This window comes from Manis javanica, chromosome 4 (genome assembly GCF_040802235.1).
Source record: "Manis javanica isolate MJ-LG chromosome 4, MJ_LKY, whole genome shotgun sequence".
NCBI classification, from domain to species: domain Eukaryota; kingdom Metazoa; phylum Chordata; class Mammalia; order Pholidota; family Manidae; genus Manis; species Manis javanica.
The window spans coordinates 90,092,286-90,108,866 of record NC_133159.1 but is presented as its reverse complement, the minus strand read 5'-3'; the positions used below and the strand labels follow the sequence as shown (position 1 = coordinate 90,108,866).

Genomic DNA, 16,581 nt, shown 5'->3' with positions numbered 1-16,581 from the left:
AAATTTTAACATTTAATGTAAGACAGTTTATTATTTTTTATTTAAGATTAGTGTTGATTATCTGGTTAAAACATCTTTGCTTATTAATACTAAGTGATCTTATACATGGAAAATACAAAAATTTCTGCAGTCAAATTATTTGAATAAACATACAAATTTAGCTTAAAAAGAGATAACTAAAAATAAGTCTACAAAAATGCAAGCAAGTGCCGGAGACCAAAAGGGCCCACACCCACAAGATGGCGGATTTCCTGCTTCTTTTCCGGGTTTGCTATTCCCGCCAGTGCCCACCGAGACCCAATCACCCTGTACACATTCCTGCTAGCACCACCTGGTGACCAATCATCTTCCGACCCTCCCCTTCCTTGCTGATCGGTATAAATTAAGCCTGCTGCAAATAAACTGCGCCAGCTTGATCAGACACCCTGTCTTGCTGGTCGTTCTTTGTGTCCCTTGCTTGTTCATTTCTGCAGGCGTCTCCGGCTACACTCCACGTTAATCCCGCGGGTCGGGACAACTGGCGCCCAACGTGGGGCACCCCGGGACTCCTGCTGAAACGTCTGCTCGGAAGCCCTGGCCAGGCATTCATTTGAGTCACCGCACGGGTATTGACCTGATGTCGACTCTGCATGGAGAAGGATCACTGCGGCTCACCCGTCCGTAATACAGATCCTTGAGAGGTGAGTAGACGAATCCCCCAAGCAAGATTCCAAACAACCTCTTGGGTGTTCAGCAGTCCATTTGATCTTATCACTTCCCTCCAGTTTGCTACCGCGATTTATTCCTTGTTTTGTTCACTGGTTGTTCCCCTCTGAAAACCTTGTGTTTACTTTGGGCTAATGGTCGTTCACCTCGAAGGCATACCCAGGGGACTCCGACTCCAGAGTCCCTGCCCTAGAGGGTCCGAGCAGGCAGATTGTACCTGCCGACTGTCCTACGTAAACAAGGGCTCTTCTGAGCTGACGAGAGTGGCTCCAGTGTTTCAGGACATTGATGTAATTGCAGCTAAATTGGAGGAAAGGATTCAAATTTTTACAGTGCAAGGGTTGCGGCCATAGTGATGGGCAACTCTCTGAACTCCCATGAAGTCTTCCTTACTGGACTCAAGGAGTCCCTCAGGACACGAGGAATTAGGGTTAAAAGAAAAGACCTTAGGTATTTTTTTACTTTTATCCATGAGACTTGTCCCTGGTTTCCCCTAGAGGGCACTATTGATCACAAACAGTGGAAAAGAGTTGGTGATGCCCTTCAAGATTTTTATCGGACCTTTGGCCCTGAAAAAGTTCCTGTCTCAGCATTTTCATATTGGAACCTTATTCATGACGTCCTTGAGGTTCATTCACAAGATCCCGACATTAAAACTATAATCAAAACAGGAGAAAAAGCTCTCAGAGAGGACTCCCGACCGCCCTCTGCCTGCCCTTCAGTAGCCGTAGATATTCTTGACGAACCCATAATTCCTACTAACAAATCCCCTGAATTTCAACCAGACACAGAATCCCCAAATACCCATGATAAAATTGATACCCAGGACATAGCTGATCCCCCTAAGATTCCAAATATTTATCCCGCACTTACGTCCTTTAAATGGCAAACAACCAGGACATTTTGCTCGCCAGTGCCAGGCAGAGACTCAGCCTCACCCACCTCGCACTTCCCTGCCTCATACACCCCTGCCTCGTACTCCCCCCAAAACCCCATGCCCTCGATGTCGGCGTGGTTTCCATTGGGCTAATGAATGCCGCTCTAAAACGAATATTGAAGGTACCCCCCTTCCACCACTCCAGGGAAACTCCCAGAGGGGCCAGCCCCTGGCCCCACCACTGAATACGAACCAAGGGGCTATCAGGTTCGTTCCCCAAGCTCAATAACAGCAAATCCTCCCTGCGCAAGCATCAGCTCCCTCTCCCGTGCCACCCCAGGAAGCGCAGGCTTGGACCTCTGTTCCGCCACTGACACAATATTAGTACCCGATCAAGGTATCCAGTTGCTCCCCACAGAAACCTATGGACCCTTACCCTCCAATACCTTTGGTCTAATATTAGGACGGGGGAGCTCTACATTAGCTGGCCTTCATATTGTACCAGGAGTTATTGATAATGATTATACAGGACAAATTACCCTCCTAGCTTCTGCTCCGACAGGCCCAATATCTATTTACAAAGGAAAAAGAATAGCCCAACTCCTATTGCTCCCGTTAGACTTAACAAACAAAAGTTACAATAAAAATTTCAGATTGAATGCTGCCTTTGGTTCCTCTGATGCTTATTGGGTGCAACAAATTACCACTGAGCGGCCTTTATTAACCCTGCAATTAGATGGCAAATCCTTCGAAGGTTTAGTTGATACAGGAGCAGATGCTACAGTAATATCAGCCCACCAGTGGCCTCCCAGTTGGCCCTGCAGTACGTCCATAACCCATCTCAAAGGCATTGGTCAATCTACTAACCCAAAGCAAAGTTCTAAGATCTTAATTTGGAAGGATAAGGAGGGAAATTCAGGACAAGTCCAACCTTACATAGTCGCTGGATTGCCCATTAATCTATGGGGCCGTGACATTCTATCTCAATTGAAGCTCGTCATGGCCAGCCCAAATGACATAATTGCCCGACAAATGCTTAATCAAGGCTATCTCCCTGGCCAAGGTTTAGGAAAATACAGTCAAGGCATAAAAGAACCCCTTACTGTTATACCCAAGAATGACCGTTTAGGATTAGGGAACAGCAATTTTCCATGAGGGCCATTGACCTTCCTGTACCCCATGCAGACAAAATAAAATGGAAATCAGATTCGCCTGTTTGGGTGGATCAATGGCCCTTGAATCAAGAAAAACTCACAGCAGCTACTAAGTTAGTACAGGAACAATTAGCTGCTGGACACTTAGAACCCACTACTTCTCCTTGGAATACGCCAATATTTGTAATTAAGAAAAAATCAGGAACATGGAGACTCCTCCAAGACCTCAGAGAAATCAACAAAACCATGTTCTCAATGGGGGCCCTTCAACCCGGTCTCCCCTCTCCTATAGCCATCCCAGCCAATTATTTCAAGATCATCATTGATCTTAAAGATTGTTTCTTTACCATTCCTCTCCATCCCCAAGATAGAGAGCGCTTTGCCTTTAGTATTCCTGTCACCAATTTTAAAGGACCCATGCACCGCTACCAATGGAAAGTACTCCCTCAAGGTATGGCAAATAGCCCCACACTGTGTCAAAAATTTGTAGCCCAAGCCGTAGATCCCCTCCGAACCCGATGGCCTTCCATCTATATCATTCATTATATGGATGATATCCTTCTAGCTGGAGCCTCCCGCACTCAAGTCCTAACATGCAGTCAAGAACTGACCACCCATCTCACCTTTTTCGGTCTTCAAATTGCCCCAGATAAAATTCAATTAACAGATCCCTATTACTACCTTGGGTTTGAATTGACTTGGAACAAAATTACCACCCAGAAAATTCGATTAAGAACGTCACACTTACATACACTGAATGACTTCCAAAAGTTCTTAGGGGACATTAATTGGCTCAGACCCTATCTTAAATTAACCACTGGAGAGTTAAAACCTCTTTTTGATATACTACAAGGAGACCCCGATCCCTCATCTCCTCGGAAACTGTCCACCGAAGCAAAAGAAACTTTAAACATTGTTGAAACAGCTATACAACAACAACAAATTACGTTCCTATCCTATGACAGGCCCTTCGCTCTCATCATTTGTAATACGCTGCATACTCCTACTGGGGTCTTATGGCAGAATAATCCCCTATTATGGATTCATTTGCCCTCTTCCCCATCTAAAGTCCTCATTACATACCCTTTGCTAGTTGCAAAAATCATAAAGATGGGCAGAGAAAAGAGCCGTCAGTATTTTGGCAGAGATCCTGATCAGCTTATCATCCCCTACACTAAAGAGCAAATAGATTGGCTTCTCCAAAATGAAGATGATTGGATTATAGCCCTTACTTCTTTCCAAGGTAAAATAGATAATCATTATCCCTCACACAAACTCCTACAATTTTCACGATTACATCCTTTTATTTTCCCAAAAATAACCTCATCCACTCCCTTAGACAACGCCCCTTTAGTTTTCTCTGATGGCTCCTCCTCGGGTATAGCTGCCTATGTTATTAATTCACAGAGTCACAGCATTCAATCACCTTTCAAATCAGCTCAGCTTGTAGAATTATTTGCTATCCTACAGATTTTCAAAGTATTGAGCCAAGTTCCTTTTAACCTGTATACCGACAGTGCTTATATAGCATATTCAGTTCCTATTCTAGAAACAGTCCCTCACATTAAGCCCTCTACCAATGCTGTTTCCCTCTTCCAACAACTCCAAACCTTTATATTACGCAGACAAGCCCCTTTCTATATTGGGCACCTACGAGCCCACACCGACCTTCCTGGTCCCCTCTCCCAAGGCAATGCCCTTGCAGATCAAAATACCTGCTTCACATATTCCGTTACAACCGATGCAGTTACCAAAGCTAGTCAATATCATGCTCTTCACCATGTGAATGCTCACACTCTTCGGCTTTTATTTAAACTTACTAGAGAACAAGCTAGGCAGATTGTTAAAGACTGTTCAGGGTGTGTTACCTCACTGCCCCTCCCCCATTTAGGAGTCAACCCGAGAGGTTTACTCCCTAATGAGATCTGGCAAATGGATGTTACCCATATTCCTGAATTTGGAGCTCTTAAATATACCCATGTAACTATTGATACTTACAGTGGTTTTATATTTGCCACCCTTCACAGTGGAGAGGCCACTAAGAATGTCATAGCCCATGTTCTTCAATGCATTACTGTTATTGGTAAGCCTCAGACTATTAAGACAGACAATGGACCTGGATACACTTCGCAAGCATTCCAAAATTTTTGTCATCAATTTCAAATTAAGCATATCACCGGTATCCCGTACAACCCCCAAGGACAAGGAATAGTCGAGCGAGCCCATCAGACAATAAAGAGTACAATTAACAAACTTAAAACCAACACAGCGTACCCTATAAGAGGCTCTCCAAAAAACCTCCTTAATCATGCTTTATTTACACTCAATTTCTTACAATTAGATAGCCACAATAAGTCAGCCGCCGACAGGTTGTGGCACCAAGAAACAAAAACCCAATTTGCAGAAGTCCTATGGAAAGATCCTTTAACTTTTAAATGGCATGGTCCCGACCCAGTCCTTATCTGGGGTAGAGGTCACGCCTGTGTATATGATACGCAAGGAAACGGACCTCGATGGTTACCCGAACGCCTTGTTAAGCCCATCAATACTTCTTCAAAACAAAATTGTAATAACTTAATACATTCCAGGGAGGAGAATCCACCCTGAGAACAGTTTTTCCTTGCCTTTCAGGAAGAAGATAAGTGTTCATCATCACTGGACAAGGTAAGCCCACCTGACCTTTGTTAGCACAGTTGTAAGCCCACTACCAGTAATCTTGCCTATTTTCATTAAACCCTAAAACATCATCATGTCCGCTATCCATTCCCTTATCGTTACTGTAATAGTCACTGCTGTCTTAGGAGGATTTGGGCCCCCTCCAACTAGAGAAGAACTCTACATTCAGTTGTTTGGAAGCCCTTGTGATTGTAAGGGAGGAGTAATGGATTTAGACCCTAGTCTGGGAGGACATAAACAAATAACATCTCAAGGGGAAAAACTAATAGCTGGACCTCAGCTTACCACCAGAGGACCTATAGACTGCCAAGATAAAATAGCATACCTCACAGCAGATATCTCTGCAGGCGGATTTTCATCCGGAAGAGGTTGGCAGCCCCTGTCCTGGAAATGTGTAAAAAAGCCCAAAATTATACCTACAATTAATGGCAAACCAGGGCCTTGTCCCGACCCCTGCCAAAAAGCCACTGAATTACACTCTACCTGTTACCGCACTGTCCAACAGTGCACTGGTGCTGATGGCAAAAAATATCTAACAGCCATCTTACAAAATGGTTATGCTGGTTCCTTTGGAGGCGAGTATGATTATAGCAACCCCCGAGGACATTCTAAATATGCACAAGCCTCCTGCCATGGCCAAATTGGCAAGGCGATTTGCTGGCCACCGCAAGCCCCGATTCACATATCTGATGGCGGTGGACCAACAGACAAAGTAAGAGAAGCCCAAGTTCAAAAGAAAATTGAAGAAATTATCAAAGAAATATACCCTCCCCTAGAGTATCACCCTCTAGCCTTGCCCAAGTCTCGTGGCATAGATCTTGACACCCAGACTGCTGATATTCTAAAAGCCACCCATAGCGCACTAAACGCTACTAGTCCCAGCCTTGCTGAAAATTGCTGGCTATGCATGACCCTTGGTACGCCTATGCCCCTCGCAATTCCCACTAACGCTACCACTACACTGCCAGAACAGAATTGTACTCTTAACTCACCTTTTAGAGTACAGCCTGTAGGATTTAACACATCCCTATGCATACAAAAGCAGCCCCAGAATAATAGTGATGACGTGAACGTAGGATTTGCCTCTTTCACAAATTGCTCCCAAGTTTCTAATTATTCCTCAGCTATCTGCCCCGCTATTGGACAAGTTTTTGTCTGTGGAGGAAACCTAGCCTTCACTGCCTTACCCTCAAATTGGACTGGGTTATGTGTGCAAGCCAGTATTCTCCCAGATATTGATATTATCCCAGGAGAAGAACCTATCCCCATACCCAGCTTTGAGTATATAGCAGGGCATCCATGCTCTAAAAGAGCCATCCAGCTTATCCCACTCCTAGTAGGCCTTGGGATTACTACCGCAGTGGCCACAGGAACAGCAGGGGCAGGAATAGCCATACATTCCTACCATAAGCTGTCCCATCAATTAATTAATGATGTTCAAACTCTCTCAGGAACAATCAATGATCTCCAAGACCAAATTGACTCACTTGCAGAGGTAGTTTTGCAAAATCGTCGAGGTTTAGACCTCACAGCAGAACAGGGTGGTATCTGTTTAGCTTTGCAGGAAAAATGCTGCTTCTACGCCAACAAGTCAGGCATTGTTCGAGATAAGATAAAGATTCTCCAAGAAGATCTCGAGAGAAGAAGGAAAGAACTCCAGAATAACCCTCTTTGGACAGGATTGAATGGACTCCTCCCGTACCTCCTTCCTATATTAGGCCCTCTTTTAGGATTACTACTGGTACTTTCTTTCGGCCCCTGGGCTTTTCAAAAACTTACAATGTTAATCAAACAGCAAATTGACTCCCTCGTAGCAAAGCCCATCCAAGTTCATTATCACCGCCTTGCTTTAGCTGACCAAGGTGTGAATCTTTACTGAATTCTATACTGAAAACTAGCAAAGGGTATGTAATGAGAAATGTAGAAATGTAGAAAACTACAAAATATTTTTGAGAGAAAGAAAAAATGAAAAGATCTAAATAAATGGAGGATTTTGCAATGGTCATGGATTGGAGGATTCATGGTTAAAAAACAAAATTATAAAATCTGTTAAGGAAAATGTGGGAGTTATCTTTAAGATATTGGTAAAAGCAGTCTTACATTTGCCATTTTAAATGACTTGTGGTACTCTACTCTTACTCTTCGTGTTAGCTGTCTCTTCCTTCATCTTCAGCTCACATAACTGCCTTAAAGGCCTTACACCTAAGTATACTCCCCTATGAATAGTCATGGAAATCTGTTCATTTCTTTAACTCAAATCATGCTTGATAGTTAATATTTGTTGGTTTATATGTTTATCAGAATAGACATTCACCAATACGAAGTTCTGTAAGGGCAAAGACCAATGTATGTCTTCTTTAGTATGGTGTCCCAAAGACCTTGCACAATGCCTGGAGAGAATATAACTTCCTAAGTGTGCGTTTAATGAATAGTTAAATGCTTAAGACAAAATAATCCTTAAACAAAAGAAAACAACTCTCGAACTCTTCATTCCTTTAAATTTTGATATATCTTGGGGCTTTCATGGGTACTATTTTTCTTTTTAAATCTATGTGCCCTCCAGAAACTTAATTTTTTTCTCTACCTTCACTTTAATTACCATTTTAAGTTGACAGCTAACAAATCAATGCTGACAACTCACCATTTTTTTCTAAACGTTAAACTAGTATATCCAACTGTTTTCTGGAATTTCTAACTTGGCTCTTCCACTGAAAACTTACTTTCAAAATTTCTAAAATTGAGCTAATTATCTTACCTTCCCTATTTCAAAATTTTCTTCTCCTTCAGTAATGTTTTGCTTTCAAAGAATGAAATCATTGCTTTCCTACTTATCGTTCATAAAGTGTTATCCTTGCCCATTGACCAACTTAAGTTTGATCACCCCGTGTAATCATAGACCACATGATATTTCTATAGCACAAATATGATCATGACACATCTTTCTCAGAACCTTTCTCATCATTTGCTATAATTTAAAGCCTTAACTCATTCTCTAATATTAGGTTTTCATAGCCTGGCTCCTGATTGTCTGTCTACTTTCTCTTTTATCTGCCCTCATATTCTACTCCCCAAACATATGGAATATTTCTCAATTATTGTAACTCTAGTGGAAAATCTGTCCCCCAGCCTGAGGCAAATTACCTCTGAAACTGAAATCAGTCAAAGGGAAAAATAAAGTGGAAGAAAACCATTTATTGCTTACAAGCAGTCGTCCACTTCTGCTCTTCTCACAACCCACCTGCACAAAGGGACTCCATCCAACCTCTCTGGTCCAGATATGCCCTCGCTCCCCCTTGCAATCACCTATTGATATGGACATACACTAAGGCCAGATGAGAGATTCTGGAAATATTGCAATTTTACCTACAGCCCACCCCTCCAGAAATCTTGCCTCACAATCTACTCACTCTATATTTTCTGCAATGGCCCCTGCACAAGAAAACTGGAACACTGTAACCAGACTAATAACATTCAATAACAGCAGCAATAAATCATGATAATCCTTAAGCAGGAGGATTCAGCTGGGTTCAAAGTCCTATGCAGATTAAATCCATAGCTTGCCCATTCCACAGGCAGTCAGTAGCTGAATGGGTAAGGAGTTCAGAGCAATCATTATGTGGCAGTTGCAGCCATGTCAAAGGGGCTGCAGAAGAAAATAACCTTATGAGCAATAAAATACATGTTTTAATGACACCAGCATAGGCAAATCTTGTCCATCAGGTAGGATGCATGCAAGAGAGTGGTCCTGTGATAAGACAGTGGCAGGAATGGGATCTCATCCTGGTCTAGTATACCAACCCTTCACCCTATACCTGTGGGAGTTACAGATGGGTCAATATAAATGGCTATGAGAGGTACATGCACTGGCCATAAAGACAAAACAAAACTTCCCCATAAGATGCTCATACCTCCCAGACGTTTTGGGTTCACTATCATGATATTTGGGGGCCAGTCTGTTGTTACTGCAAGAATACACAGGAGGCCAGCTTCCAGGTCTTTTGGCCAAGGTGCCAGAAAGGCCAGCTTTTGCTGGTCCATGTGTCTAAACGACCAGGGTCACATCACCTCAACAAGAGTCTCCAAGGTTTAATGCAGTTGGAACTGGCAGCAGGATGTTGCTCTGCTGACCATATCCTGGCTTCAATAACTCCTCTTCAGTTTCCTCATACAGTTGTATAGGAGACACAGAAATGTGTGTTAGCATGTCCACAGGGCTCAAGGCTCCTTTTCAGGGCTACTCACTTAAATGTAGCACTGTCCATAAGTCAACAGACCAGCCTTTTTCACTGGCCACATCAGGAATTAAAAGGACTATGAATGGGCTATATGATGCCCACCTTCTCCAACTCCTGTAGAGTTTTTCCAATTACCTTGTGTCCCCCAGGCAATTAATATTGCTTAGTATTTGTCACCTGCCGAGATACAGGCAGCTACAGGTGGGTGCCTAATATGTTCCCTTCTTCAGAACTGCCTTTGACACATATACCCTCAGTCTGAACTCACCTGCAGTGGTCTGTAACCACAGACCCTTCAGGATATCTACTCCAAAAATATATTCAGGGATGGTAGAAATGTACACAGTGCACTTCTTTGGGGATAAACACCCTATCCCCAACGGGATTTGGGCTTTCTTCACTCTAATTGCCTTACCCCCATAGCCATCTATCACAGCAGGGTTCCCATGAAAACACTTAGAGTTGACAAAAATCAGAGAACATTTAGCTCCTGTGTCTACCAGTGCCAGGACACATTGTACATTCATGGGAGACCAATGAATTGTTAATTCTACATGTGGCCTTCAATTCCCACTGCATCCCCCAAGGTGGGGACCTTGACCTTTCCCTCCAGTCAAACCACAATACCCAATCATCATCCTGTGGTAGTGAGGGTCCAGGTGGAGTCTGTGTACTGTCCCCCAGAAAGTCTTGCAGGGACACAGGTCGGACATGGGGATTTGACTCTAGCCTCCATGTCCTGGACCTCAGCCACTAGAATTGCTACTCTGCCTTTAATTGGTGCCACAGTTCTAACAATATACTATTGGGCTTCCCACCAAGTTTTTTGTTCACTACCCCAGCCTTTATCAAATCAGCCCACATCTGGGTCCTTGAGACCTTCATGGGGCCCTTTGCACCCATCCTTTCAGTTGTAGCCCATACTTTCTCTGTGATCTTACTGTTTCAACCTCCCCCAGATATGCCAAAGTACAATTAGCCTCACTCATGGGTTTCCCTATGTTGAGGGCAAGAATAGTCACTAGGGACCCAAAGAGAGATGAGGAAGCTATATGGAGCACCAGATTTCTCATTCCTACAGTGAACAACTCCTCATCAGGGCCCTGGGGTCCATATTATATATGATATTTTTCATACCCAGCTCCCATAACACCTGCTGGAGCTCTGCATACATTTTCCAGCTGGTAGGTAAGTATGGTAAGTCACCCTGATTAGGAAAAACTGCCCTGATGGCTTCTGTCAGCCAATCCAGAAGGGCCTGATTCCCTGAGGTGTGATGGGCACTTTTGCAACTGCTACTGGAGGGAAGGGTGCGTTGTCAGAGAAGCCAGTCTACTCATTTCAGAACCCAACAACAATGTTTTCCACCTCCATATCTCAGAGATGCAAAAGTCATTTAGGCAGAGGTTTTGATGGCTTTTGCTGAAACCAGACACTCATGTCCACAAGCTCATCCTGGGTATAGGGGTAGAGCATGGATTGCTTCACAGCCTGGGGAAGGAGCTGCTGATCCCCCTAAGGAGCCCATGGTTTTTGTATTTTTATTTTCTTAATTACAACCTGGTGTGCCTTCAATACAGTAGAGGCCAGTGCCTCTGGCAGTGGTTTGGAAACAGTTTGGCCCTTGGCTTTACCCCTTGATATTCCCCTGTCATCTCCTCTTACTACCTCCAGGGCTGAAGGCACCACTCTTTCCTCTCCCTCCCCGATGCCCTCCTGCAACTTGGATTCTCCTGATGTCTATTCCCTCACTGCTAACATATCTTCCAGGACCTCGACCCATCTTCTCAATAACTGTCTCTCTTTCTTAAGTGTATCCCATGGGTCATCACCCAGATCCTCCAAGCAACACCGAAGTGTGTCTCCTCGATAACTATTTCCAACTATCTTGAGGAAAAAACATTCCACAATTTCAGCTGCTACATGAACACTCAGGGACTTTAAGAAGTCTTCTACCTTTAAGAGGGCTAATTCCACAACTTCTGGTGTCTCTGCCCTTCTCTGATTCTATGGAAGGCCGCACCCCTCTAGGAGCTTCATTACCTTAGACCAATTTCCCACCAGGAGCTCCCCAAGAAGAAGCACCATGGACAGCAGTTTCCCAGATGAAGCCACACCCTCCACCGCTTCTGGAGTTAAGGGTGAGTCATCAACCCAAGTGGCAGCAGCCACTGGGACCTCTCCACCATCCACAGAGGCAGCCCATCCAAGTATTGCACCCATGAAGACAAATTTTGGGTTCAGAGGTCCTGCTGACTACCACCAGGTGTAATTCTGGGGGGAAAATCTCTCTCCCAGCCTGGGGCAAGTGATCTTTGAAACTGAAATCAGTCAAAGGGAGAAATAAAGTGTGAGAAACCCATTAATTGCCTACAAGCAGTTGTCCACTTCTGCCCCCTTTTGTCTCTTGTGACCCGGCTGCAAAAAGGGACCCCACCCAACCTCTGTGGTCCAGATATGCCCTCGCTCCCCCTTGTAATCACCTATTGCTATGGTGGTGGACTACTTCTCTCCACCCCTTAGAAACACCTATTGATACAGAGATGTACTAAAGACAGGTGAGAGATTCTGGAAATATTGTAATTTATCTGCAATTATAGAAAATAAAAATTGATGGATTTTCTCCTAAATCCTTAACCATGCTGTGATGCTCAAACTCTACCATCAATGCTGCTGTCCATCTTCTCTACTCTGCTCTTTGTCTCTGGGGGATAGATTTAGAGTCTGTTTCCAAATTCCTTGCACATCAAACCATTGGATTTGGCCAATAGAAGATAATTTAGAAGAAGTGAAGATTAGAAGAAAATTTAGGATTTTGATTCTCCTGACTCCCTTTATGCCAGGTTACCTTCAGTTGTGTACTTCTTCTCCACAGCTCCTGACCCACACAGCTCCTCTGGTTTGGGTGGTTGATCTCTCTTCTTGCTCAGTGAGGCCGAAGTGTACCTGTGTTGTGAACTCTACAGCATCATACTCTCCTTTGTTGGTTTCCTTTTGTAAATAATTCCTTTATTAAACTCTTGAGTTTATACCATCTGTTTCTTGCCACAACCCTGATATATATAAGTACTAACATATGTGCTAATTGGCAAATAATTTTAAATGAAGAGAGTAAATTTTAAAAATGGTAAAAGTCCTGACTCTAAATAAGCTAGAACTTCTTTAGGTCCTGAGACAAGTTTAGTTGTAACAATTTAAAAAACATTGAGTTATGTAGAATAATATGTGTTTACTAAAGAATTTTCAAGTCTTTGTTACAGGTCTGTGTATGAAGCTTGTTTTTTGTTAATGGCAAGGCAAATCTATGCTTTACTTGGAATCATTTAATTTCAATGTCATTTTCATCTATACTTCAAAGCTGCTGTGCTTTAGTTCAATATACTATTAGTTGACTGACAAAATAAATTATTTGTGAAAACAGGAACAAAGATATTGGATAGAAGCTTAGACTAACACAAATCAGTTTCTAAAATATAAAAACGAGTGACTTCACAGACATTGAATAATTTAACAATTATATAAAAGGATTAATTATTATGACACTGTAATTTAAAATTAATTTTAAAATAAAACAAACTGTGACTAACCATAAATATTTTAACTGAATGTAAATGTGAGAATTTGTTTCCATCCCAGAAAATCTCTATAAGCATGATTATTACAACTCCCACTAAATTCATTTCTTTTACATTTTAATCCTAAGGATTAATTTAAAATACAGGGATTATTATTATTATTATTACTAATACATAATTAATACATTTTTATTTAAATTAATCCTTCAGATTAAGAATTAACACACAAAAATGTTAATAAAAATAGTGGTTTCTTTAAACAGTGTATGAATTTTACCCACAAAAGCTAAAACAAAATTAACTCTTAAGAGAAAATTCTAAATATTTTGTTTTTATGGAAATTTACATAATTCTCTATGTCAACAGCACTCTGCTTACATAATACTAATAATTTCTTTCTTTCTGGTTTAGATATGCAATTCTTTAATCTCTCTTCTATAATGTTATTATTTCTATTTCTATCTTCACCTTTTGTATTTACACACAAAATCAGGTCTGTTTTCACAGGGATGTAGAAATAATTGTAAATCTTTTTCTTTTAGATTGACGTATATGCTATTTTTTGTTTAATAAGGTCATAAAATCATACTAACAACATATTTACCAAACTCAGACCTGTATATATATATACTAATGTTATTTCTGGACAAAGTAGGGAAAATTTAGACTATACAGACTTAGACACAGCTGAATAATAATTGCCATATTGTATTGTGATGTTAATTACTATATGGTATTTTAATGTATCTCCAGATGACACTTCTCTCTTTACAAGTTAATGATAAATACTTCCCCACCCTTGTTCCTTATTTGTTTCTTTGCAGTGATTCTTTGCTCTTAGAGTATTTAGAAAATCTATCTTGAAGCTAAACCAGCCAAGAGATTATGCTATGCCTTACTGCCCCTTACTTTAAATAATAATTGTAAAATATCACCCAGCAGTAACAGGACAAATAACATCCTATGATTTTCTATTGTGCTTTTTGTAATGTATCTTGATTTCTCATTCTCACTGAATCTTCTGTATGGAAATAAATACAACTTTTTTCCTACTAATTTACAGTGGTATGGATATGCTGAGCACAGTGCTAGGTACCACAGCAAAAAGTAATGATTTTGTGTATTTGTGTCACATGAAATACAATGTGCTTGAGCTCTCTGAAAATGTCCCTATACTTCGAAAATCCAAAGTCTAAAGTAGCCTTTGAAAGAAAGCTTTGGAAAGCAGCCTTAGAAAGTATTTCAGTCTTAGAAAATAATAAATGTTATATGTTAAGTCATACTAAAAAATTAATATATGATTTAATTGGTTCAGTAATGAAAATGAGGAGTGAAAAAAGCAGCTGACTGCAAGAGGTGAAACTCAGTTGAAAGATGTTATCATTTCTTTGATCAAAATAAATTCTTTGCCTCTCTTACCCAAATTCTCTTCTTTAAAATTTTATGTGGATAGGGCTTCAAGGTAGGAGTAAGTGCCTTTTTGGTGTTTCATTTTGTTGCATTTTATTTTTTATAAGTTGTACTTTTCTAACAATAAGTATAAAATATAGAGGCATAGTTTTAATTATTTCTGCTCTTTGTTATATGTTCTTCATTTAGCTTTTTGCAAAACTAAAGGCAGAGAACATCTTGTTAGACCCAAATGGATGAAAATATTTCTGACATTACAGCACTAAAGATAAAAACAAAAATAAGCAAACAGAGAAACAAGATAATGGGAAAGGAGATGAAAGCAGACTGTGAATGTCAACAAAACTGGAAAACATGAGGACAGACAAATGAAATAACTTAGCATATCAGATTTTTTAAAAAATTTGAATGAAAATTAAGTGTCTGCATGGTGGAAATAAAAAAACAATGTTCTATAGAGAATCCTGGAAAAGATAGAGTACTGAAGGTTTGGGTAATTTTAAAATCTGAGTATTCAAATCCAAAGACAGGAGGATTGATTAAATGTCTGTTTAAGAAGGTTAATCCCCAGGTCACCTCTTCCATTACTATCAAGCTACTATCTTTCCTACATGTTGGCATAAGTAGACCATTTTACTCTCTGATATTCAAAGAGGTAAGTGCTAGAATATGAATAATAGACACAAGTTAGAATGAAGATGAGGTCCCCTATTAATTACATAGATAGGTAGATTAAGTGAAAATTTTCACAGTAAATTTTAACACCTCCAAGTTCTTTCTTTAGAATTGCTCTCAGAGTAATGAAATTCAAGTTTATATTCTCCCAGACAAAAGACTGAGAATTCTTAGAGTAATTTTGTGAAGATAAAAGAAAAAATATATATTGATTTTAGTGGAATCTCCAATGAAAGACCCAGATTCCTGAGCTATCTGTATCTATGATAAGGATCATCAATGCTCAGAGAGCTTCCAAGCAAATTATTAGTATTTCATTAATAAATATCACAGCAGAAAAAGATTTAGGCTAAAATAAAGAAATAACTAAGAGAAAAAAGACCAAAGAGAGCAGATACATAGCTAAAATATATTTTCATTCCCCAAGGTCTCAAAATCACAAAAAATTTCCTCCTGTGGATTTTTACTAAGTCATCCACAAAATGAGTTATTCCACTAAAATAGGGAATTAAGTATTTTAAGAAGACATAAGTAATTTAGGAAGACATGGATATTTAGAAAAACAGATCCAACCAAAGAAAGGGAAGAAAGACATTTCTAAATGAAAGATTTCCCAGCCATTTAAAATCATATACAGCATGCTTAGAAAATTCATAGTCAAAAATGAAAAGATGATAAATGAATGCTGGGGATATTGGAGAGGAAAGAATGAATCAGTAAGTTACTTGAGGAATTTCACCTTAGAAGAAGAGTTTTATTATTTTTAGAGCTTGTGGATGAACAAGTGTTAAGTGCATAGACAAAACATGAAAAAATCAAGACAATTATTGTTTCCAGAGAAATAAAAGTATTTTCTATGGAATGAAATTCCATTCCATATGATCCAACTGTGGAAAACATTTTTGCAGGTATAATAATTTAAAAACAGAATGTTGACTTCACAAAAATGGTGGACATAATTATACCAGGAGAATTAAAGTAGAAAGTTATGCATGTTTGCGTTGGGTGCTGAAAGGGAGATCTGGAGGTCATCAATTCCATGATGTTTATCTAAGACCACATCTCAAACAACAAGTTCTGTGAATTCCCCAAAATTTCCCAAGTCCAGTTAATTATCAGCTGTGATAGTGAAGAATAGTTGCCCTGTATCTTTCCTACCTCTTAAGGTGAATAATTTAGACACATCTTAAATCAGCAAGACTTAACTACAGTTCCTCAGCATAAGACTGACTACCTGCATTATTTATTCTAAATGACTGAATAAAAGAACTTTT

The 16,581-nt window shown here is 40.4% G+C and overlaps 1 protein-coding gene across 1 annotated transcript; it reads left to right on the top strand.

Moving 5' to 3' along the window:
* The first annotated feature begins 5,485 nt into the window (after positions 1 to 5,485).
* Positions 5,486 to 7,291, top strand: LOC108404340 (syncytin-1-like). The gene has a single exon (XM_036996437.2). It carries the CDS (start codon positions 5,486 to 5,488, stop codon positions 7,289 to 7,291), a length of 1,806 nt encoding a protein of 601 aa, XP_036852332.2.
* Positions 7,292 to 16,581: the final 9,290 nt, after the last annotated feature.

What these genes read in the sequence shown, in the direction of transcription:
- LOC108404340 (XM_036996437.2), top strand. Translation starts at nt 5,486, where the DNA reads ATGTCCGCTATCCATTCCCTTATCGTTACTGTAATAGTCACTGCTGTC.